The following is a 26,241-nucleotide window of genomic DNA, read 5'->3' on the forward strand; positions in this document are numbered from 1 at the left end:
TAGTCTTCTCAAGCAGCCCCAACCAGAAACTGCTCCAGGGATCCAAACTCCATTAACTGAACTCAAGGCTGCCTCTCGAGCTCGCCCTCTGCTGGTAGACAAGGGTCATTTTCTTCTAAACCTTCATCTAGCCTTTCTTGCTGCTCACTCAGTTTTTGTTTTCCAATTTATACAGCAGAAGAGTTGCATGACATATTCCAGAGATTTATTTCACTCTTCTAGGTCTTGGAGAATTTTTCCACGCTATTCCTTAAAGTGCATCCCTCAGAGGGGATAGATAAATATTTAAATATTTGATCCACACTTACTAGCAACTTACCATTGTGCATGTCACCTAAAAGCACCCCCCCACCCCGACTTTGTTCCCATCCATCCCAGGAACTTACTGCAGTGGAGTGGCAAGACTTCATGTATTATTCACAACCTGATTATTGCAAGATCAAGAGGGAACAATAGTTTCTTTCCAAAGTTGGGGTTGGTAGTGGAGGCAACATAAACACCAAGACATCAGGAGCAAAAGAACATTTAAGAGAAGGATGGAGAGATGGGGGAGATTCGTGCTGCCAATCATATTATCGTCATTCATTCATTAAAACATTTTCTAATCACCTACCTACTACATGCAAGACTTATTGAGTGCCATATGCCAAACAACATGCTTACACTACCTTACTTAGTTTTATTTAATCCATATAGCAATTCTGTGATCATCTTCACTGTACAAATGAGAAAATTGAGGTGCAGAGAAGTTGAGTGACACTTTCCATTAATGACAATGTAAAGTAGCTTAAAATAACTATTTATTTTCTCTAATAGCATTCTGGGGTTTGATAGGCTTGGCTGGCTGGTTGTCATTTGAGTTCCTTTACACGGTTGACTGTATATAGTCAGATAGTGGCTAAGGCTGAGTGCACAGGTCTGGAGCCAGGGCTGGGATGTCTAGAACAGCCAAGGGCTGAATGAGCATCTCTGTCCACATGGCTGCCTCTTTCCACATGGCTAGCTTGGACTGCCTCACAGCTTAGCAGTCAGAATGGTTGAACATCTTAGATGGCTAAAAAAAAAATTTCTTAATTATCTTACTTCTAAAAGCATATTGCATCATTTCCACTGTATTCTGTTGGTCAAAACAGTTACACGTTAGCTTGGATTCAAGGAGGTGGAGGTATGGGCTATATGTCTCAATGCGGGTAGAGCTTAAAGTACATCAAGTCAAGGAACTGATGAAAACCATCTTGGAGACAAGTCACCACACTGGGATTTGACCCTAAGGAGCCTGACTCCAGCTTTTGTGCGTTCATTACGTGACATTAACTCCCACATAATACAGACACAGTCACACTACACTACTGGTGGCTAGTATAAGCTATAATGGTGGTACAGAGGAGGAAGTGATTAGCTCTGCCTCAGTAGGTCAAGGAAGGCTTCCATGAGGAAACACCACACACACACACACACACACACACACACACACACACACACAGCCTTCCCCTTAGTGTAGAGAACAGATTGTGACTACATTGGGTGGCATTCTGTATAATCCCTGAGTTACATGAGGTAACAAAAGCTGAGGACAAGAGACAGCTCTGAGGCAGCATGTGAAAAACTGATCTAGAAATGAGGAGCCATGAAGCCCAGTCCCAACTCTGTCATAGTGTAGTTCTGGGACCTTGAAAGGAACTGGAAAGCCAAGAAAGGAAAGGAAAGAACTAGGGGTCCCAGGCCTTTCCAGAACCTTGCAGAGTGGAATTTCTAACCGTGTTGTGCTACCTCGCTTCCTAGATTGGAAACCCTCACCTGGTGATCTGTATGGACTGCTCGGCAGACACCATGACCAATCGCCTTCTCCAGAGGAGCCAGAGCAGCCCGTGCACAGACAACACCACCACCATCGCCAAGCGCCTTGAAACCTACTACCGAGCATTCATCCCCGTGATTGCCTACTATGAGACGAAAACACAGATACGTAAGGTAAATCATTTCCCTTCCCCCTTCCAAATGAGCCAGTTAACCATTTTTTATAAGAAATGAGAAAAAAACTAGAACATTTTTAGTTAAGGGATCTGGGAATTAGAGGTGCATGTAGCTGCATAATTTGGGCCAAAGTATGGATCCCTTACCCTCTTCACTTTTGTATCAGTCAAAATTAAATATTTGTCATCATATGGACCATGAAATCTTATCATACAGTTTTTACAGGTGCCGTTATAATTACTGAAAACAACTTCTTTTTCCAAAAAGAGAAAGAGGGGAAGGGAGGGAGGAAGGCATGGCTGAGGCATAAGTTCTGCCTTCTAGACCTCAGTTGAATGAGGTTATCTAGAAATAATCTAGATATTTCTAGAAATTCTACTCAGTTGAAAGGTCTCTTCTAGATCCAAGATTCAATGACTTTGAATTTCTAGATTTTTACACAATTCATAATTGGCAGTTGGCTCCTTTACCTCAATTTCTTGCGAAAACTAATGTTCTTTTAAAAAGTACTGTATGGTGTCAAAAAAGGAGGTAATTAGCTAAAACAATGAAGATACTGTGGGGAAACGTGTAGTATCAATTTCATGATCACAAATGATAATCCGTGCTGAGTCACTATTAATTTCATGAATTTGGGAGAACTACCTGACCTCCATTCATTCACTCATTTAATAAACATGTATCAAGCATCTCCTATGGATCATTCGTCGCCATAGTGATTTGGATGCAGATGATAAGATGCAGTTCTTGCCTGCTAGAGCTTAGGGTTTTAGCAGGGAAGATAGACAAACCTGTGATCACAATATGGGGTCAAAGCGAGCACAGAGTGATTTCTGAGGATCCTTTAACCCAGACTAAAAGGAAAGGAAAGGCATTGAGGAAGGTCAACTAAGTTGATCCTTGAGGTGGAGGTGAGGGGATACTGTGAGGGGAGCAGGGTATGCCACATGGAAGGAGCCCCAAGTGAAAAAGGTCAGGAGGGACAAGGAACTCAGCTTGGCTGTGAGAAAAAGTGCCAAGGAAAAGAGGGACAAGAGGTGGGGCTGGAGAGGCAAGCAAGAGACAGGTCACGATGGACCTTATGTAGGAGCAAGAAACTGACATGATCAGGGTTTTAATTTAGAACCCTGTAACCTTATAGAGAACAGATCCCAAGCAGGCACGGCTAGGAGAACACTGAGAGGCTGGGCCAGTATTCCAAGAACAAAGTCCTGAGGCCCCAAAGCAGAATAGCTCTGAGACTGAACATCTACTTTCTGCTCTTCACAGTAAGTTAACAGGAGACATCAAACCATAAGTAACAAACTTGTCTCTGAGGCAGCTATATTAATAATTCCTTGGGGAAAACAACAGGTAATGTATTCTTACCTTCTAAACCTGTTCATGGTCCACTTCCTAAAGTCTAAGAACTTAGCCCTGGGTATAGGAGCCTGAAAAGTATCCCTTGATTTAATGCAGGGATGTCAAATATGTGGCACGAGAGCCACACCGCCCAACTTCCATATCCGTGGTAGACATTGTTAATCCATCGTCGCACTCTTTCTTGCAGTACCCGGATGTGGCCTCAATATATTTGTTAGCATAGCACTCCAGGCAGCTATTGCCAATTAATAGAACTTGATATGCGAGATGAAACCTATTTGCTGTGCTTCTTGTAACCTCTGGTTGCCACATAAAATAAAGACTTAGTTCTTTAAAAACAAGCAAAAAAGGCATTATATAACAGCAGGGGCTTAAGAATTCAGGGTTACCAAGGCCTTTCTAAGATTAGTGATTTCCACCCTTTGTGCAGCCTGGAACACATACAGAAATTATCCAGACAGAAGAGAATTTCTTCTACTTCCAAGATTTGTAGAGGTGAGAAAGTCCCTAAGTAATTCAGAGTTTAACGACTTTTGGAGTCAGAAAATCCCTTTCTTCTCTGTCTTGTATTATTCCAATCTAAATTCTACACACACAAATGATTGGCACATGGATACAGGGCTAGCAGAGTTTTCAGATAAATCCGAATTCTGGAATCCTCCTTAGAAATATCTGAGTTACTTGGCAAGGAAGTTCCATTTGGCTCATCTCTTCAGCTTCCCCTGCACTTTGGAGATGCTGGCAGCTGGGCCTGTGGTGAGGTAACATTTATGATCCACTCCACAAGTATTTAAAACCACTCCAGCCTTGACTACAGAGCAGTGTAGGCTCCAGCCCTCAGGACTCCCAGAGAGCTTTTCAGAGAGGCTGCTTTATCCCACAGCCTCTGCCCAGGGCTGTCCTCTACCAACTAGCTGCAGAAATGAATGAGCTTCCTCCCCACATGGCATAGAGACCAGTAGGGGAGAGTGCTGGGCCCAGGGAAGTGAGAATTGTTTACAGGTGTCCCATGGGGGTTGCCAGCAACTGAGGCTACGGAAGGGGGACTGGAGGAAAAGCAGGGGAGAGAGACAAGCTTGTTTTTCATTGAAGAAAGGGAAAGCCTCTGTCCCTTCTCTCTCTGGCCTCTGGGTTCCTGCCTGATGTTGCAACAGCTTTACCTCTCCCTGGATTCCAAGTGACAATTTGTGTCTTGTTCCTGTAATGTTCTTTGGATTGTTAGATTGTTAGCACCTTCTTCCTGTCTCATTGGTTTATTGAACCCAAAGCTGGGCTGTTCGCCATCCACATGGGCTCCCGAATTTAAGGCAGGGGTCCCCAACTCCCCGGCCACAAACCGGCACCAGTCTGTGGCCTGTGAGGAACCAGGCTGCACAGCAGGAGGTGAGTGGCCCACGAGCCAGAGAAGCTTCATCTGTATTTGCAGATACACCTCAGTGGTAGCATCACCACTTCAGCTCCACCTCGGATCATCAGGCATTAGATTCCCATAAGAGCACCGGTTCCTGGGGCCAAAAAATTTGAGGACAGCTGACTTAAGGAGTTTTCTTAAAACTAGTTCACAAACTGTGGTAACACAGTTCAAGAAGCAAGCGAGACAAATTAGTAGCTTACCTAGGAATTAGAGCCACACCATGTCCAACCCAGAAAGAGACCACCCTCCACAAGCACTTCCTTCAGGCTTCAGTGTTGCCCAGTAATGCTTATGGTGAATTCATCAGCTGACACCCCTGCCTAATGGCAGTCAGCCCTTTGGCCCACAGCTAGCTGAAAAAAGTGCAGTAAAATTTCAAACAAAGGTAATAAAAAAGCAAAGCAGAATTCATACAGCCACTGCCTTAGTCTTTATGTTCTTATTCTGCCATCATCATACAATAAAGTTAGAACTTCTTGTAACTTAAACCAAGGGTTAGAGACATGTGATAAAAATGGATCTCCTGAGTTTCCAGCTGTTTCCCCACCCTTCCCTGCTCTCATAAAGGCAGCTTTGCTCTGCATCTGAGAAAGAGTTAGAACAGAACTTTTCTCCATTCCACTCCCTCTCTCACTGCCTCAGTGCAGACATCAGTAACCAGCTGTGGCCCTCCTTTCCTACCCAATCTGGACGCTGTCTCAGTGTCACTGTTGAAACTTACTCAACACAGCAGCACCATAATCACACCCAATTCACTAGTGTGAACCCATAAGAGGAAGCTTTTCTTCACCTGAGAGAGAATTTATTATTGAAAAAATAATCGAAATGTAGCAAGTCAGAGTGAAAAGCACAATAACTGTCCAAAGAGTCCCTGGTGCCCAGGGAAAATACTGGCCTGGGTATCAGAAAGCCGGAGGCACAGCGGTGTGAATGAGTTTTGTGAACTTGGGTGGGTCACTTCACTGCTTAACCTCTCAGCTTTCCATCCTAAAATACAGTGGATGGATGGAACACGATCTCCTGGAATCCTCTAGGTCTATCACTCTCTGATTCTTGGAGGAAAAAAAATACATATTATTTTCCAGTCAATATAGAAAACTAGATAGTTCCTCCACTCAGAGGCAATCATTCTGGAGTTATTTCCTCCAAATCTTTTTTGCTATGAATTTCCAAAACATGACTGTGACCATAGGTGTATTACTTAGGATTCCTTGGTTGTAGGTAACAGGCATCAACTCCAACCAGCCTTAGCTGAAACATAGAACTCAATGATAAGGTTATGCAGCCCAAGGCTGAAACGCAGCAGGCCCAGGAAGGCCGTGAGATAAGGCTCCTTCCTCTCTGCTTCTCACATGTGTCTTCTCCTCTCTCTCAACCAGATTTCTCTCTTCCTCTGGCCCTGAAGCCAGAATATGGCCACCCTGCAACCTCTGCGTTCACATGTTACCACAACAGTTCCAAATTCCAGAGAGAAATTTTATGATTGGTCTTGCTTTGCTCAGGGTCTTCTCTCTGGTTCTTTAAGCTATGACCAGACAGATGGTCGTGTGGGGCTTTTACATTTGTTCTATGGATATTTACTACACGTCAGATAGTATTCTTGGTCCTGGGGACACAGCAGTAAATAAGACAAAGTCACTAAAAAGAGAAAATCAGTAGACATGAAAATAAAAAAAAATTTTCTGATAGATTAAGCTCTATGTATAAAACAAAATACAGTCAGTTGTCGAGGGTAGGTATTTTAGATGGGTGTTTAGAAAGTCTCAGAGGAGGGAGCATTAGAATTAAGACTTGACTGATATTAACAAAGTCACCTAGGACTCCTCTCGGAATTGGCTGGGGAACAAGGAATTCTCAGAAGAGAAAAGCTTGTTGTGAACTCAGGAGAAACCCCAGAAGTAGCTACCTTAAGTGGCATATACAGAATTGCATAAATTGATATTTAAAACCTCTCTTTAATCTAGAAAATTTGAGTCCAAAGATAAAAATTATTTGGAACTCTTGCACTTAAAGATAACTGCAAATGAACATTCTGATATATTTTCTTATATTTATTTTTTCTGTTTTTCATATACATTCTGATAATGGTATCATCAGCCCAGAAACACCCCAGGGCATAGATGAAGAGTGCCTGATAACACATGATATCTGTCCCTGCGTTATTTATTAATCTTAATCATTAAAAGAATAAAAAGAGAGACCAGTGACTCATTAAACATGTGTTTTATAGATGCAGAAAATGGCAACTCTGCTTTTGTAAAGAAGAAAATGTTTTTGTTTAACGGTTCTTCTGCTGCAGTGTCCCAGCTTCATAAATAGTTTAGCCATTTTTTAGTAAGTCCCAAAATACAACACTACCCATTATTGTTCTGGGTAGTCGTCTAACCGGGCAGGAGACTTCCTCAGAAGTGAGGGATGAAGAAAGAAAAATGCAGTTCCTGGTGCTGCCATGACAGGGTGAAAAGCAGGACATTCCACAAGGTCAGTTTCTCCCCTTGGAGGCAAAATCTAGCCGATAACCCTTGATTGACCAGATTCCTAAATCGGGAGTCTAACACAAGTATAGGAAACCCCAAAATTTCTTCCATACCTTGAGTTCTCTGTACTTGAAATCTTAATTTTGATTCTTCTTTCAGTTGGCTAAAGTAACTCCGACTAATTTTAATTCAATTTCTCTGTGAATATCCAAGAATGTTGTTATAAGTGGCTTTATACACAAATGACAGTTTCACTGGATATAAAATTTAGGTCATAATATTTTTTGACAAAATCAATAAACATTGCTCCACTGTTTACAGGTATTTAGTGTTAGTGTTGTGGAGAAAAAGCAGAGACAAATTTGCAAGTAAATTTTTTCAAATGATATCTTTAAAGAAAAATTTTTTTATTCGATCCTGGATTTCAGCACCAAAAAATATATATATTTTTAAAATTATTCCATGTATCTTAAATTTGCATCCAGATGTAAGTCTGCTTCCATGGGTTTTTCACTGGCATAGATACATCGTTTTTAACCCAAGAAAGTTTTCTGTTATTATTCTTTGATTGTATTTTTATGTACTGCTGTTCCTTGTTTTTCCTCAGAATTCCTCAAAAACACAAAAAATTCTTAGACCCCCCCCCCACATTCTTCCTTCATACCACCTCTGTCCAATAGAAGTATAAGGTGAGCCACATATGTCATTTAAAATTTTCTAGTAGCCACATTTTAAGAAATAAAAAGAAACGGGTAACGCTAATTTTATGAAGTCTGAAATCTGGTGTGTATTTTACAGTGAAAGAACATCTCGATTCAGAGTAGCCACGTTTCAAGTGCTCAACAGTGACATGTGTCAGTGACTTTTGTATTGGAGAGCACAGTTATATATCTATAACCCATTCTATTATTTTCATTTTTTTGCTATCTACTTTCTAGGAAAAATCCCAAATTTGACTTTCTCATTACCAATTCAATTTTTCACACTCTCCTTCCTACTCTCTAACTACTAACATTGATTTTAATTCTCATGAATATTTTTTATTTACCTTAGCATCCTGCAGATTCACAGGATGTGCAGAGTATCATTAATCTCATTTCTGTTCCCTTGAGTACTGATGGCACTCACAACTGCTCACACACAGGTCTTACATTGGAAGGCACACTGAGGCACACAGCTCCTCCTCCCCTAATGTGGAATTGCAGGGCTGAGGCTTGCTAAGCAAGGACCCCTACCACTCTTCCATTCGATTTCTCCCAGGACTCTTTCTGCTTGCCCTTCTTACACCAGGATTGGTAGTTTGGAATGCGTCCCCCATCTCCTCAGTTGTTCTTTTGGTAATTAGATATAGAAAAAGGTGTCCTGGTGGGGCATAGGGAAAACAGCTTGTGTCTTTGAAAGTCATGGCCATGTAGCAGAAGGATGCCTGCTTTTCTGCCATTTTCTAAGTCAGGAGCAGATAATGGAATCTAGTTCCATTAGCAATAGGTAACACTATGATTTTTCAGACTTTTTGTGACTATTTCTCTTTTCTTCGGTCTCCATGGGTATTTTTAGTGAGAATTTGGGCGAGGCTATATTAAGGGATACTAGCCAGATCACCATGCCCCAGAAGGTAAGGGAGGTGTGTGTGTGTGGTAGTGGTGGGGGCGGATTTCGCTTGAGATTCTGTGAAGCTCAAATAGGCTAAATAGAGGAAAGCATCAGCAGATGATTCAGTGGTCCTCGCCGTGTTAAAATAGTCGTGTTCATGTTGGTGCCTGGGATTAGATTTATTTTAAAGGATGTTTTTTCAAATTACTAAAGTAATAAATGCTCACTATAATAAATGAAGAGTAAAGGTATCTATATATTTTTTAACAAACCAAGAATGCTCCTTCCAACCTTACTCTCCTCAAATAACCAGTGTGAGCAATCTGTGTGTCTTTCTATCCCCTCCCCTCCCCCTCCCCGTACCCCTCTCCCTCTCCTCTCTGTCACCTGGACCTATCTGCCCTGTATAAGCACACACGCACCCCGCTATGGTAGAGAGCTCTTTGAAACATCTGAAAGTCAGTACATATCACAATAATGTTTTCTTTTTAATAGTTATGTAGTATTTCATTATTTTGGATATTCTGTAGTTTATTGAACCAGTTTGTTCCCAGTAGGGCTGTATTTGTCTACTAGTAATAACTCTGCAGTAAGTACACACCCTTACTTAAGCCTTTGTTTCTAGTGGAAATGCTGCTGAGCTACTTTAAGCAGAGGCTTTTTTTTTTTAACCCATTCATTTCCACTTCCCTTTCTCTCCACGTGGCCTGAGATGAGTTCTTTGAATATAGAACAGCTTTGGGATTTCCTAGTCCCTGGATGTTTGGCCCCTCTTATCACGCCCCTCCTCAGCCAAGTTTACCTCTCAGTTCTGAGTCTTAAGCCTCTCCAGATCCAACCCGGACCAGCTTGGGCTGAGCACCACTAACACCCTGAATCTGGAGACAGCCCTTCCTCCACACTGCCTAAAAAGGAAGGTACATGAGGGAGAAAGGGACTTCCAGGAGCCCTAAGGTTCTGTCCTCTCACTTGACAAACGAGCCATAAATCTTCCATCTGTCTCTGAGAGACTTACGGAATCCATTTTTATTACTTCGCTTGAAATAGTCTTCTCTCCACCTCCTTCCTTCCTGATCGTCAGGCCTTCTCTAGATTCCTGCAAAGAGCTTTTGATTTGGTGCAATATTCTTTGCACCCCTGTGGTCCCGTTGAAATGAGTTGTGTGCAGGGCTTGTTTGTATCCTCCCAGAACAGCAGGCAGAAGAGAACTCCAGACTTTTGGACACTTCCTTGCACATTCTTGATTTTCTTCCTCTGTGGTTTTTTTTTTTAATCACATGGCAGGCTTTGTCCTGGCCCATCTCAGGGCATCCCTTTCACTGGGTGTCACTTTAACTCAGCACCTCTCCACAAGCCACTGCCTTGGATTCTTCCAGCAGAGAACTGGTGCTGTTCCACCTAAGGTCCTTGGCATATTCAGATATTTAGGGAGCGTCTTTAATGTCCAAGCCATTTAATGTGCATAATGCTGATCATTCAAAGAGGAAAAGAGACCCATGAAACTCTGCACTCACAGGAAGGTGGTAGATAGTGTAACAGTATTCACAGAATGTTTCAGGTCTTTTGGAGTACAGAGCTAGGGCCTGGAAAGGTAAGTAGAGGTTTCAGAGAGAAGAGGACATTTGAGCTGGGTCCTAAGGGATGAGTACAAGTTTATGACAGACGGAGAGGGGACAAAGGCACTGACACATAAAGAGCCCAATAATGTTAGCACAAGGTGTAATGCCAAACAGATGAATTAAAGTAGTGGCAGACCAGACTAAAAAGCAAGGTTGAGGCAAGTCTGTGAAGGGCCTTGAATTCATTTATTCGTTCATTCATTCATTCCTCCTATATTCAGTAAATTTTCCAGACCAATATTGTCCAATATGGGCCACATATGTAATTTAAAATTTTTTAGTAGTCACATTGACAACAACAAAGTATTAAGAAATAAATGAAATTAATTTAATAATACACTTATTTAACCTAACATATTCTAAGTATTATTTCAACATGTAATCGTAAAAAAAATTGAGATGTTTTTACATTCTTTTTAAAATATGTCTTTGATTCTTAAGTATATCTCAATTAATATGCTAAATTTTCATCAGAAATTCTAGAATTGTATTTGTATGTCATAGAATTTATGGTTGAAAAGGCAGATTTCACATACCCAAGTTGTTTCAACATATATTTGAATTTTCTAGTAACTGAGTTAAATACCAGTTTTAAAAGTTAGACTAATTTTAATTATATAATATTAAAAATTCTGTTTCCTCAATTGTACTAGCCACCTTTCAAGTGTTCAGAAGCCACCTGTGGCTGCTGTATTTCTAGGCTACCCTAGAAAATTTTCACTAAATACTGCAGGTCATGGAAGGAACCATTTTAAACAGGAAAACGACTGATCAGATATGTTTTAGGAAGGTCAATTTGAGAAAGGATAGATTTTTCATGTCTGCGAAAAGATCTGTTAGTCAGATTTAAATTTCAGACAGAACTGGGAGGAAGAGGAGAAAGAAGGGAAGATAGGACCACATAACAGTTTAAAGGGACAAATTCACTTTGAGGAAATGCTTGTATACTTTGGAAAGCCCGACGTGCAGAGAAGCCATAAATGTGCAGATTATCATCCATCCTCCAGTTGATCCTAAAGCTTGCCCTTAAAGCTCTCTGGAGTAAAGGTATGTATAGTCCTTATTTCTAAGGCCTTGAGAATGAGGAGAAATATGTGGCCTGACCGAATACGTGAAACGATGACTCCCTGGGAGCAGTCTTTACATAACCCTAACTTTTGAAAAATGCAACTAATGATTGTCCCCAGATGGTGCACAGGTGCTGCCCATTAAGAGCTTTGCCTTGGCTGAGCCACCGCAGCTTTCCTCTAGCAGTGAGGGATCCCTGCAGCGTGAGGCTCCGTCTGGTTTAACGGAGGACAAGATTAGAAGAGGAAGAAGGTGGCACACACAATAATCATAAAGCACTCTGGGACAGCTTGGGTTTGTCCCAGAAGCCCCATGGTGCCAATATATGAAAAACAAAACTAAAACTCAAGCAATGTTTTGAACAATGAGGGAAAATTCAGGAAAAATAGGTCTGGGCAGCCAACTGTTTTATGGTTTCAAATTCACAGAACTACAGAGGAAGAGTAGATAAAATGTGCAATTCCCAAAGTGGTGGGACTACTTTCCTAATTTAGCAATCTGTTCCACTGACTGATGGCAAATATTATCACTGCCTGCTCTCCTTTGAGAAGTCAGGTGAAAACTCAAAAATTTAATCATATTTCCTGGTCATTAGCTTTTAGCTTTTTATTAAAAAAATATTTTTTGTATACTGATCAGGACATTACTTACTGCACAATTTTTTTATCCAGTTTCAGACCAAAAAGGGTAACTTCTTAAAGTCAGAAGCAAATCTGCTTACCTAGCTTTTAATTAAATAATTAAAACCTCATACATTCTGACCTTGCTGATTCAGACCTGGAGATCTTTTAGGAAAAAGACATCGTGAAGCTTATTTTTCCTAACCATGGGAAAAGACAGTTGCTGCAAAATAATATTATAAACATTGATTATAGAGCAAAAACTTACTATATGTTGGAGGACACTTTATTTTCAAGTTTGCACAATTGCTGAGGAAGACCCCTTCACACAAAACAATCAATATGCTAATTACACAGCATTCTTATCTGTTCACTAAGGATGTTTAACACTAACACCTTGTTAGCTGGTGTAAATTAGCTAAATTTGCAAGCAATGCGAATAGTTCCTGTAGCTTAGAAAGTACTTAGTAAACTGTTTTTTTCCATTTCCTTTGAGCTACACAGTTACACATAAAAATATAAAAGCCACTTACTGTTCTAAAATATTCTCCATGTGAGAATAGATGAGCAGGGAGAATTCACTTTGAGGAAATGTCCAGGTAACCTGTGAAGAACTGAGGGAGAAATTGGAGAGCAGACAGAAGGCTTTGGCCCCACCCAGTTCAGCTAGGCTCTCTTTTGTTTCATAAAAGTCCAATCTGCACCTTTCCCAGCACATATACACCACTACTACCACAGATACACACACACACATATGTACACACATATAGATACATATACATATATATACACACACATTATATATACATATTTTTTAAGTTGCCTCACTGCTTATAAATTTTTATTCTCAGAACTTTAGTTCTTGGGCCTAACAAGGGTTGGCAGATAGCCTCACAGATCTCCCACTCACTCAAATCAAAGGCTGCTTTTTGTCATCTAGAAAGCCAGATTATTGGATTTTGTCTTACAATCTCCTCACGCCCTTGGGCTCCACAGAGGCATACACCACAGTGACCCTGGCTGAGTGGCAACGAGAAGCTTTCTTTTAATTAAATAAATAAATCCCCGTATTTAAGCTACAAAACAAAGTGAAGAGTTTGGTTTTAGATGGAAATAGAAGCGGGAAAGGGTCCAGCTAAAGCCTTTCACCTCCCAGCTGTGAGAAAACCAAGTTTCACCCTTCAGGCGCTTATGCTCAGGTGCTTACGCTCATTAGCCCTTGTTTCTGAAACCTACTAAATTGCTCGGTTTTTATAGGAGAGAATCCCATATCCTTCCATAAAGTCCAGATTGTGGGTCAGAAAATGGGCTCCAGGAAGTGCATTTCTGCCCCACAACAGCTCGATTCTGTGAAATGTGGAAATAAGGATACATTCTTTCATTTGACTTTTATTTGCCTACCTGTCTAGAGCCAGACACTGAGGGTGCAGTGCTGATTGTGACCTTGTCCCCGCAGTCTCCCACCTAGCTGGGCAGCTAGATACGGGATAATGGTGGGTTATATCTGGCCAAGAAGTGAAAAGTTGAACATCACAGTGAATTACAAGTTGTTTTTGTTCAAAGAGCCATTAGTTCATTGTGATGATAAAAGGGAGAAAGTAATACAATGGACTGAAAGGTTGTAATGAACGAATGTGTTTTCATCGGCATCTAAAAGAAATTCTGGATAATGGTCAAACCAAATTATGTGAATCCAGCACTGGATTACACTCAACAACCGAGTTATCGATTACAAACAATTAAGAAAAATAGAGAGGACATAATCGCTGTTCTTTTTAAATGTTTTTATATGAATAATTTATCAGTGTTAATAGAGACATGATAGGAGATAAAAATGGGAAATACAGACATGGGTTTCTTTTGGAAGGAAGAAAAGCATGTAACGTTGAGGAGTGTTGGCTAGAGAAGAATAGGTTGGAGGAGGGACCTATTTCAGGGCCAGTTAGGAAAGGGCTTGTTAAGTGAGTTAAATGCAAGGAACTAGTAAGAGTTCAGCAAGACAACGTGGACAACAGATAAAAAGAAAGACTGCAAAATATCAACCACCTTATGAAAACTAGAGAGGTCCCAGGACACAGCTGGGGTTTGTCCAAATGAAGCAGAGGGTATAATCCAGTTGAAAGTCCCACTTCAGGCAGCCCTCCATTAGGTAATTATAATGAGAATACTTACATGCAAATGAAATAGAAAGTAACTTGGGGTCAATATCTAGTCCAATTAGCTTCCTTTTCTGGGGAAGATCTGGAGTGGACTTTGGGAAATGTTTGTGCCAAGAACAAAGCATTGGATACTAGGACAGAGAACTTACTTTACCATAAAAGAGCCAGTTGTACTGGTGACGACTGAGGCCCCAAGAGGATGAGTGGCTAGTTCAAGTCCTGAAGCTCACTGGGGACAGTACCAGGTATCATCACTCCTAATACAGTGCTCTTTGCCTTATGTGTCAGTTTTGCAATTCTTTTCAATTATTAAACATTTTAATGTACCTGTTTGATTATATCAACCCATTTCTTAAAAACTCTTATGTGACTCCTCAGTAATCGCATGTAAGAGTATACAAACGTCTTTATAGTCAACCTCTGCTTACCATTCCAACTCCACCCCTCGCTACTCCCACCAAATTCAACCATCCAGCCATTTTGAACTGTTGGATATAGTATAATATAGTCCACAGACGCAGACTTTGGAATCAGAGATATGGATTTAAACCAGGTCTCTGCTACTTACTTAGCTGTGTGACCTTAGGAAATTTAATTCATCTTCCATAGCCTTGGTTTCATCATCTGTGAAATGGGGATAACATCTGTCTCCTAAGACCATTGTTAGAATTACCCAATTGTCTAAAAGGGAGGGAGGGAGTGAGAGTAGGAGCTAGAAAGGGAGGGTGTCCAGTATGGAGTGAGGGAGTGAGGAGGGAGGGAAGAAGGAATGTAGCTAGCAAGAAAAGGAAGCAATGAAGTTAGGGTGGTAATAACTTGTTTAAAAAGATTTAAAAAAAAAAAGTAAGAAGCACTATATGCTCATTAGTAGTGGTAAAGTTTATTATTTTAAATGACAATTACTTTCCTCAGAAGCTTCCGTGACAATGATTGTGTAAGGTATTCCTTTAGCAATAGCTCCTACCTTACCTCATAATAGTGTAAATTCCTGCTAATTGTTCGTCTCTGCCCTTGAGCTCTGAGATCCAGGAAGGCAGGACTGTTCAGTCTTATTCAACTTGGTATCTCCAGAACATAATACATTGCTCCACCTAGGAAATGTTTGTTGGTTGGAAGGAAAAGTAAGGTTGAGATACAGCCCTATGGCTGTATAGGCAAGGTACTGAGGGATATAAACAGGACAGAGGCAAAGTCCCTGCCCCTCCAATAGACACTCGAAGCCAGGGAGACAAACAAGTTGAAGATGGCAATCTTTGATTCTCCTATAATGATCCAGTATCTCGCATTGAGTTGGGGGTGGTGTGGAGGGTAGGGAAAACAATGTTTTCATTTTTTCCTTTTCTTAGATATACATGCAGGAATGCATAAAATATGTTGTTTGAATTTTAAACGAACACCATAATCACCACGTAAGAAATCTTGAAGAATCCCAGAAGCTCCCTCATGTCTCTCCTGCTCACATCTTCCTTCCTCTCCCCAAGTAGTAACCACTATCTTTTTATAATTACTTCCTTGTTTCTCTTTATGATTTTTACCATCTATGTATGGATCCCTAGCCAATATAACTTAACTTTGCTTATTTTTCAACTTTATATAAATTGAATCATGCAGTGTGCATATTCTTTTGACTTGCTTCTTTCTCTCAGTTTTGTGTATTTAATCCATGTTGTTGAATGTAGCTGTAGTGTTCTTTTCCATTACCACAGTATTCCCTTATATGACTATGCTACAGTTGATCCACCTACTGCCAATGAACTTTTGTGATTTTTCCAGTTTGGGACTATTACAAACAGTGCTTTTATAAACATCGTATCTATTTTCTGGAATGTTTAAATGTGTTTTGTTTTGTCTGAGATTTCATTCTAGCTCTGGAATCAGTAAAGTCCCTAGTGTTGTGAAATCAAAACTCGTTTGCTCAAGAAAGCAGACCAGAGTTGAAAAAACTTGTTGTTTCTCAAAGTATGGTCCAAGATGACCCACATCAAAATCATCTAGAGAATTTGTTAAATACGAAGATCAGAAGGCCCACCAGCCCAAACATACCAAACGAGAGCTTCTGGAGATGAGTCTTATGTAGATCACCAGGCCTCTACTTTCTGTGGATGTTACACATGTGGTGAGACAAATCTCACCGGCCGGTCAGCATAATGTCAGAAAATTTTAAGAGAGGAAGGGGTAGTAATGTCTTCATGCCCAGGAAATCAGCTCTCACCCTACTTCCTCTGATGTTGGCTCCTTGTGATCTCCCAGAAGACTCTGCCCTTAGCACACCTGCAAACTGAGGTCCCAGCTTTTGCCTTCTTCTCCACCATCCTCTCCCTCATTCCCCAAACTCTGGCCTATTCCTACCCTGCTCCAAATGCTCCAGAACACTCAGAAGTCTCATTTTAACTAATTTCAAAGTCTTTCCATGACCCATAACAATACTTTACCTCAACAGGGCACCTAGTTTTTGTTGTAAATAGACTTTATTTTTTAGAGTAGTTTTGAGTTCACAGCAAAATTGAGCAGAGTTCTCATATACCCCTGTGCCCATACATGCACAACCTCCCCCACTATCAACATCCCACACAATAGTAGTACATTTGTTATAATTGTTGAAACCAACATCAACACATTATCACCAAAAGCCCAGTTTCTTTAGGTCTTGACAAATGTACGACACATATCCACTACAGTATCATAGTTTCACTATCGTAAAAATCCTGTGTTCCACCTATTCATTCCTCTCTCCTCACAACCCAATCTTTTACTGTCCCTATAGTTTTTACCTTTTCCAGAATGTCATAGTATGTAGCCTTTTCCAATTGGCTTCTTTCATTTAGTGATATGCATTTAAGTTTCATATCTTTTCATGGCTTGACAGCTCATTTCTTTAGAGTGCTAAATAATATTCTGCTGTCTAGATGTTTATCCACCTAATGAAGGACATCTTAGTTGTTTCCAAGTTTTGGCAATTATGAATGAAGCTCCTATAAACATTCATGTGCAGGTTTTTGTATGGACATTTTCAACTCTCTTAGATCAATACCAAGGAGTGCAATTGCTGGATCGTACAATAAGAATATGTTTAATTTTGCAAGAAACTGCCAAACTGTCTGCCAAAGTGACTGTACCTTTTTGCATTCCTATCAGAAAAGAATGGGCATTCCTGTTGCTCCACATCCTCACCAGCATGTGGTATTGTCAGTGTTTTGGATTTTGTCCATTCTCATAGGTGTGTAGTGGAATCTCGTTTTAATTTAGGAACCTAGTTTTTGAACTACTCTTTACTTTTGTTTTGGGAGTCTTGTGTTTTAAAATTTCGCACAGCAAAACTGTAAACAGGTAACTTTTTTATTATTAAAAATGGTCTTATTTATAAACATTTAAGACTTTCTCTTCTTTTCCTTTTCAATACAGATAAATGCAGAGGGGACACCAGAGGAAGTTTTTCTTCAACTCTGCACAGCTATTGATGCTATTTTCTGAAGACAAAATGCATGTTGTTGAGAGTGGAGACAGAGAAAAATACTATAAAGTTCACACCTTAACACAATGTTTCAAGTTAAACTTTTTGTGTCCCCCTCAAATTCTGACATTGTTGTCTGCTTCCCAGCTTGACCTGAGAGAGGCATCTGGAAATCATGCATGGTGTATTTGGTATTATCCAACCACCCTTTTCATCATAATTCAGACAGCTGTCTGTACTCAATAGCACGCACACTTTTATATCATATAGGTTGCACCTCAGAGCTAAGTTAGTATGTGGACAGCAGTGCAGTGCCAATCTGTGTCAGTTGTGCCCTCCGATCATTTGGTCTACTTTCATCAAATAGGGAGCTAGCATCCCTCTATCACATCTTCCTTCCTCTACCCAAGATTCATATGCTATTGCCTGATGAAGGCCAGTAATATGGGGGGGCAAGCCTGGCATCTTCGGCTGGTGACTCAAGGCTTATCCACTAGTAACTTAGAGCCAGACAGATTAGGTTGACAATGCCAATTATTGATAAGAAATCTGATTAAACTGGAAAAATTTGATAAGAAAAAAAAGTGAAATTGTATATTGTATTGCTTTTCCAAGATAGCAAAACCCAAGAGTCACAAACAACATCTCTCCATTCATGTTTATGAAACTGGCTACTTGGAATACTATCATGATGGCTGAGAACAAATTGAAGAAAACTGTCTAACCTAGTCTCTTCTGTACCTAGTGGTACATTTTGGCAATTATGCATTAATGTCAATGACCAAATATAATTTTAAAGCATGAGATGATTTATGATTGCATTCATTGGACTAATGTCAACTTACAGTTTTGATTTTAAATGATCACCTATTTACTTAATATTGTTGCTGTGAAAAATACACTAACAGTAGCAAAACTGATGTGGGTAGGAGGGGCATGTCAGTACACAATGTTTATAACAGATCCCAATGCTGTATGTTTTAAATGGGCCTTTTCCAGGGGTTGGCAAACCTTATCATAAGCAAATGTAAAATTGTGTTTCCTCGCATCAAACTAGTGAAGTTTGGGTTCTCTTTTGTGCTATCAGTTGCCAAAATCAGAGCTTCTTATATATTCTACTGGAATAACTGCATCTGCCTCTATTCAGTCACTACAAAAGACCAGTTTCCGTTTGCATGACTTTTTTGTTGTTGTTGTTCAATGGTTGTGCAGATAAGAATCCATTTCTGAAACAAAATTGTATTTTTAAGGTCATTTTTTTCTTGAAATGGATATGTACAAATAAAGTAAATGGAACACAGGATAACTCGTTTTCTATTTATTTGTAACTCACATCATTCTGTAAAGCATTTGAAGCCTTATTCCAAACAGAATTAGAAGCAAACACAGTAATAGTTCAGATTTACGATATGCTCATATGGTTTTAATTTTGGCCATAGATCACTTTCAAGCTAGTACAGAAAGAACTCTCAGTGTATTCATGATACATGGTTAATTTTCGTATTTCCTTTTAGTCATTCTTAAATAGAAATGTCAGTGTTTGCTAAAGAAGAAATTAAATTTCTTTGGTTATAATTATGCCTCTAAAAACAAAAAGGGGCATGTTCCTACAACTCATACAGTTGTCAAATACTTTATTACTACCCCAAGTTGTCACACACTTTATAGGGGAGCACAAGTAGTATTTGAGCAAATCAGAAAGTTACAGGATGAAAATTATCAGTTGTGCCAGGAAACATAAAATGACTCTTTGTAGGAATTAACATTCTTTAAACACATACCACATATTGGCAAACACAGTCCATGCCCACCACAGCTCTGACAGCTTGGGTAAGGGAAATGAGACAGCAAACTGTAGTTGGCTGCCCGCTTGAAAAATATCAGCAGGGGTAAATGGCTGCCCCTGGAGTATCTAGAGATGCAAATCAGGTCTTATATAGAACTGTTAAAACATGGTACTGATTTGAATGGCATGAAATGACATCACAACTCTAAAGTAATAGGATTTTAAAGCAGAAAGGGACCTCAGAGGTCTCTGCCTAGTAGATGACCTTGTGTGTATGTAGAAGATAGAAGACATCAGAGCACGATCCAAACTCCATCACAATGGTCTACATTCAAGGCCTCAACTGATCTGGCCCTATGCCTTCTCACCCCATCAACTGCACCACTTTCCTCCTGCTCATTCAGCTGAAGCTACATTAGCCCTCTTAATGGTGCCTGAACAAGCCAAGCTCTTTAGTGGATAAGGGCCCTTGCTGCTATCTTTCTGCCTATTCCTCCAGAATATCCACAAGGCTAATTCCCTCACTCCATTCAGGTCTCTGTTCAAATTTACCCTTGTCATTGAGGTATGTTTTGATTATTCTACCTAAAATGATAGCATGGGTCCCCACTCTTCCATTGTTTTTCTTCAAGAATTATCTTTCTTCACAGCATTTATCTCTACCTAAAACTACATATTTTTTATTTACTTGTTTATTGCTGGTCTTCTGCATTAGACTATAAGCTCCATAAGGGCAAGGCTTGTATCCTCAGTCCCACACAAAGCAATTATTACTGAAAGCTAACATTGAAATCACCTGAACCTTAGTTTTCTCATCTCTACAGTGAAAATCATAATAGTAAACAACCTCAAAAAGGTGTTGTGAGGATCAAAAAAGTTAAGAATATATGTAAATCATTTACTGTTCCTAGTGTTCAATAAAAGGTAGTTGTTTGTCAAAATTTACTGAGTGCCTTCTTCCACAATTAGAACTAAGACCCAGAATTTCTACTCTGCTGCCCTTTCCATTATATCAGTCTAAAAACATGGCTGAGAATCAAGATACGTGGCCTAACTGGGATCCCAGAGAGAACCAAAGTCTTCTCAGCCACCCGAGGTTGAACCGCATCCTCTCAATAAGATAGGATGGGGCCCTGTAAAGGAGATTTGAGGCAAGCCCTCTACGGATCCCACAGACACACACTCAGGTATAAGTGGTATCTCTTACCTTCCTAGAGAAAAAATATAACTCAGCAAAACACTGGTCACACTACAAAAAAATATTTATTGAGATCTACTAAGAACCAGGCCTTAGGGATACAGACATGGATGGTCTCTGTCCTCATGGAGCTAAATGGGAAGCCACTCTCAAAAATCCACTTACTCAGCTACATAAATTGTGAAAAAACAACTTATGGTTTTTTTTTCCTCCCTGGGATCATTAAACAAAAATATATTTTTCATCCAGGTTAGAAATAAAAACAAACATTTTACAGCCTAAAAAGGACAATGCCTCTATAAACTTTAGAAAAAGCCTACCTGTTATCTGGAAACTTCCAATCCCATCCAGTGCACCTAGAACAATGGCCTTCCAACTTTGTTGTCCACAGTAAAAAATACAGTTTATATAGCATGCCATTTTATAACTAAAAAAGACATTTCACAAAACATCCTTACTACATGTGATATACTATTTTCCCTTTCTTTTTTTTTAATGTTCCTCATACATCAAAATTGTTGTGGTCTGCAATTTAATCTAAACAAAAGGAGAAAGGGAAGAAAAACGGACAAGGCATACTATTAGCTTAAGTGGGAGGCACCAAGCATGCATGGAAACATCTACCTGAGACAGGAGACACAAGCTTTAGTCCCAACTTTGTCTAAAGCCTCATGACCAAATGTTTGCTGTCAAATCAGGATATGTAAATGATATGTGTGTGTGTCTTTCTAATTCATCATGGCAGATCATGTCAGTGTTTTCCCCCTATCCACAGATATGCTTCTCTATTCTGTGCTATAAATCTGGACATGAGCTCAGGTTTGTACTTTTAGGAAACACACACCAGGAAAAAGACTGAAAATCAAATCCTGCACATCTCCACCACCTTAGTGATGTCTGACACAAACGGAAATAGAGTAGTGAGACAGGCAAACACTGAATCTGAAGCAACTGATCTAGGTTAAAATCCAAGCACACCACTTTACTACCTCTATGACCTTGGGCAAGTTATTTAACCTCTTGGGCTTTTATTTTCTCACTTGAAAACAGAATAATAAATGAACCTGCCTCATAAAGCTGTGAAAATTTAATCCTTTACAATATGCTTGCTTGGCACATAGTAAGCACTATATCAGTGTTTGTTATTATTAGTGCACATCACACAAATCAAAATCTCCTCTGCTTAAATCTTAAAGCAGTCGTTTTAGGTGTCATTAAAAGTTCCTTCAGTTTTTAGCAAAAAATTTGAGCACATTATGTCAGGAAATACTACATCTGAACTATTGACTACTACTTAAGAAGCAATGCTTTAACAAGTAGGTCTATATTGTCTCCCACAGCTAATACTTTGTATAAGATGGAAGGCCTACTTACAAATGATAGCCCTGCCCATTCCTGCAGTCCTTAAATTAAAACAATGACAATACATTACCACTATTACTACCCTTTAGGATCTTTTAAGGGTAAGAGGGCAATTGGCCTAGAACTAAAAAAATGCAAACTAAACACATCCTTGCTCAAGCAGAAAATAATCATCTTTGCCATTCAAAATTCTCAAAATCTCTGCCTTTGAAAAATACATTTACGTAGTTATATCTACTACTGTTTATCTGTTCACATAACGACTATATCATTCATAGCTCTCTTCCAAAGCATAATTCATACTTTATGGGATTCCCGAATGGATCTAAATGGTTCCCCAAAACTAACAGGTATTATTCCTATACAAACACAGAAGTCACAGAAGTTACCATCAAGTGCTACTGTCTTGCTACAAGTTGAAGGTAGGTCTTCTGGCATATTCACTTAACTTTTAATATCAAAAAGCCCAGAATTCTAATAATTTCTCTCTTCCCCAACCAATTAATTCCAGGGTGAGAAGTTATGCTCAAGTCCATTTCCTTTTCTTCCTGATGCAATATATTTTATCAACATCATCAGTAATCTTTAATTAATATATTATGTTAAAATTCTCATTTCTACATTAAAGATTATATTACTTTTCTCAATTAAAAATATTCAGGGTATGATTTTAGTACCCTACAATGTATTAGAGGACTAGTAAATAACGTTTCCTTGATTTAAAATTAGAAAAAGCAGGAGACTCTAAAAATTGGGTCAGTATAATACTTAAGCAATCTTAGAATATATATAGTCTTTTCCAAGAGTCAATAATTTCCAGGGAATAGAGTGATTTTCAAAAACCACCTATTTAAATTAAATATGTGGGGTGCTTATTTTCATCAAAAGAATGAGAAAATTTTTCAACCTAAGTTTAGTTTTCACATCTGGACATAACTGCCTTTTTCTTCACCATAGTATGTGTTCTTTTTTATAACCTAGTTTAATTTAGCATTTCAGCATACACAGTGAAAATGTTACCATCTTTTATGGAACTTCTCAAGTTCACCCTCTTTTCCATAATATAGTCCTTACTCTTTTTAAAAAACAGATAGGTAAGGCAAATCTTTAAAAAAAAAAAAAAAAAGGTGGTTTAACACTAGTAAAAAAAAAATCGAAAACCTAAAGGAAGTCACAACAAACATTCTATAATATAAACAGACAGTATCCACGTAGTTTATTTCTCACAGTTCTCCTGACAAATGAACATTATTCAAGAACATACTGTATACACAGATAAGAAGAAACATACAAAATGTTTTAAATGATGCACAACAAAATCCAGCAGTATAAAAGAATGCATGTGAACTTTTGCTCACTGCGCAGACTAAATTTAATCACTTGTTTAAATAGTAATAAAAATACAATCTTTTATGGATGTTGTGCAGACTACAAAAGAGGGAAATTATTACCATATATATGATTTTTATATTAGGCAGTTTTCTTTGATGAGTTGCCCTGACAACTCCAAATACAGAGGCAGAAGGCTGTGTATTTTAAAGGAATTAATGTTGTGAATTAGAGACTTTACACAGTTACTACCACTGGCACTTTTCACCATAGTTTGTACACATCACATGATCATCTTATATAACATTACATTTAAAAAATATATCTGAGTGACAATTTTATAACATTCACACACCATGAGCTGGTTAAGGAAGCAATGTCACTGATGCCTCCTGTAGTGCTTTCGCTGTTGGTAATAAGGACAGTTCATTGTGGTTAAAAGAAATTAATTAGACATCAATATGGTTAAGCAGCTCCAATTTACTAAAGGCCAACAATGGCCACCACTGGGACAGTGAGTTCTTTTAAAGTGTATATTCTAGAAGCAAACACCATCATTGGTTAAAACTTTGTCTAAAGAAGTCAGTTTCTGTGCTGAAAACTATTTTCACAAAACTGAAAGCTACTAAACTGTTGTAATATAAATACTTTGTCTTCTCTTTATCATAGTTATGACCAAGTTCTTTGAAACCTTTGGAATTTACTCTCTCTTTAATGTGTGCTCTCGTTTCCATCTCACCCATTTAAGATCACCACCGAGAAGACTTTAGGGTGGTGCTGAGAAATTCACCCAGGAAACCCTTTGCTCACCAGGAATGTTCAGCTGCTGATCTAGAGCCACAACAGTGCAGAGCTGGACTTGACGAGAACACTCAGGAAGCTGTCATGCTGTGAGTGTCATTTCAGGGAAAGCAGAGAATCTTTCCAAACTGTGCACATAACTCACAATGATACCATTGCTATGTGTTGAAGAGGACTAGTATACGATGTTCTCTTCCATGTCATCTGTTTGCTGGAAAGTAGTTTGGGTCAAGGTAATTATAACTGGTGCCCTGGGACACACAGTAGTCTCTGTCTAAAAATGTCTCTGACCTATAAACTGGTTCTAATTGGTGATCTTCCTTGTGAATATCTGTTTCATGTAGGCTGCAAAAAAAAAAAAAAAAAAAAACACACACAAACACATTATTACATGGCACTGGATGCATTTTGGCCTCCATATTACAAAACTTCCTTAAAGCTCGACCTGTTTAAAACCATTAATCTATCATGAAAAATCGCTAATGGTAAGTTACTTGAGACAGATAGTGAAAATTTCTTAATTGCCTAGAACCACAAAATTTAATCCACCATAGTTAATGTTATTTTCTAAGTAGTTTGGAAAATTAAATTCACTAGTGGCTGAAAAACTCTTCACTTGTCAAAATTTAAGATCTACAACAAAGAAAACACTTACCAGTCTGAACAAGAATCACAGAAATCCAAAGACATTTCCGGAGGACAATCCTGACAATGCCACCGAACCCCCTGGATAGGTTCTACGCCACAGTTATCACACTATAAAAGATTCAGAAAGCAAAAAAGTATTATGTTACATTGTTCCAAAATCTTTTTTTTTTTTTTATCCTGCTGTGCACACAGACATCTCCACTTTCCAGATGCACTAGACAGTGGTCTGACACAAAAATGTTTTTAAGTTAGGTACAAATTCTAGCAAACTAGCTGAAATTCCATCTATTCAAGATCAAGCTACAGGTGGGTGAGAGGGGACATTATAGGAAATAACCTTAATATGGTTTTTTTTTTTTAATTTTAAGAAAATCATTGACAAACTTGGGCATCTAATTATTAGCAACTAATAATTTGAAAAGTAGCTCATACCAGTGTACAATGACGGTGATTGAGAACCCCTGACTTAATACCATAGTTAAAGCTATCCAAATATGTCACAGAACAATTTAATAGGCTATCTATCGTACGTAACATAAACCTTGGTGAACACAAAATCCTCTCTGAAACTTCTATCTTACTGAACTATTTTCAAAGCCTTAAGCCTCCTAATAACCAATGCCCACCATGAAGAAAAGGCAGATCTAGCTCTTTCTCACTGTGGTGGCATTGTGACAGTCCTCAGTGTGTTCTTGTGCTATTTTAGAAATCAAAGTAAATCTCATTTCTAGTTTTCTTTGATCATCAGACCAACTAGAGTAGCTAGCTGCCTGACTGGCCAACAAGCCATAGCTGGGTCTTGCAGCAAAATTATGAGTTTCCTCTTTAAAGGCCAGAGCTGTCAATTGGGAAAATCTCTAAAGAAAAGTAGGGTCACTGAAAGATCAAGAGGAAAAATCATTTAAAATAGTCTGGTTAATGGCCACGCCAGAGGACCAGAGGTATAAAATTTTGTTTTAAATTTCAATTTATCAGTCACAGCACACATCAGAATTTTTATGTATACTGCTACCAGCAAATCTATTTAGTTCGTGGTTTCATTATTATTTTCTTCAATCTCATCAAGTACAGTCAATTCTAATGCCTCAAGGGTTCTTAACAATCTCTACTTCTACAGTCAATTTCAGGACATGCTCATCTTTTGTCTAAATTATCAAAAGAATCTCTAATGTAGTCTCCCTGCCTCAAGCCTTGCTTTCTTCCTATGTATTCTCCATACTAAGGTAAGAATGATCTTTTATTCCTTGACTTCATTTTTTTCAGCCACATAAATAACATACACAAATACATCATTGTTAAAAAAAATTAGCAACATAGCAGTCAGAAATTAAGAGTTATCCACTCTAAATCCACTGCCTCACTGAAGGTTATCAATATAAA

At 38.9% G+C, this 26,241-nt stretch overlaps 2 protein-coding genes across 11 annotated transcripts in view; one reads left to right on the forward strand and one right to left on the reverse strand.

The window, feature by feature from the left end:
* AK5 (adenylate kinase 5) overlaps positions 1-19,040 on the forward strand; it is a 202,504-nt gene extending 183,464 nt beyond the window's left edge. The window contains exons 13-15 of one of the 3 annotated variants that reach the window (XM_023528031.1): positions 1,783-1,971; positions 3,767-3,831; positions 17,689-19,040. In XM_023528031.1, coding sequence (XP_023383799.1) covers positions 1,783-1,971; positions 3,767-3,829 — 252 coding nt within the window. In that variant the 3' untranslated portion in view covers positions 3,830-3,831; positions 17,689-19,040. The remainder of the gene's footprint in view (positions 1-1,782; positions 1,972-3,766; positions 3,832-17,688) is intronic. The other 2 variants (XM_011355521.2, XM_011355520.2) reach the window with 2 other exon arrangements.
* A 4,229-nt stretch (positions 19,041-23,269) lies between these two features.
* Positions 23,270-26,241, reverse strand: part of ZZZ3 (zinc finger ZZ-type containing 3) — an 85,292-nt gene continuing 82,320 nt past the window's right edge. For 5 of the 8 annotated variants that reach the window (XM_023528029.1, XM_023528028.1, XM_011355524.2 and 2 more), the window contains 2 exons: positions 24,869-24,969; positions 23,272-24,558 (listed from right to left, as the gene is read on the reverse strand). In XM_023528029.1, the coding sequence (XP_023383797.1) occupies positions 24,414-24,558; positions 24,869-24,969 (246 nt within the window). In that variant the 3' untranslated portion in view covers positions 23,272-24,413. Of the gene's footprint in view, positions 24,559-24,868; positions 24,970-26,241 lie in introns of all 8 variants that reach the window. The other 3 variants (XM_023528030.1, XM_011355527.2, XM_011355522.2) reach the window with 2 other exon arrangements.

The sequence above is a fragment of the Pteropus vampyrus genome, unplaced genomic scaffold (genome assembly GCF_000151845.1).
Source record: "Pteropus vampyrus isolate Shadow unplaced genomic scaffold, Pvam_2.0 Scaffold22, whole genome shotgun sequence".
Taxonomy (NCBI): domain Eukaryota; kingdom Metazoa; phylum Chordata; class Mammalia; order Chiroptera; family Pteropodidae; genus Pteropus; species Pteropus vampyrus.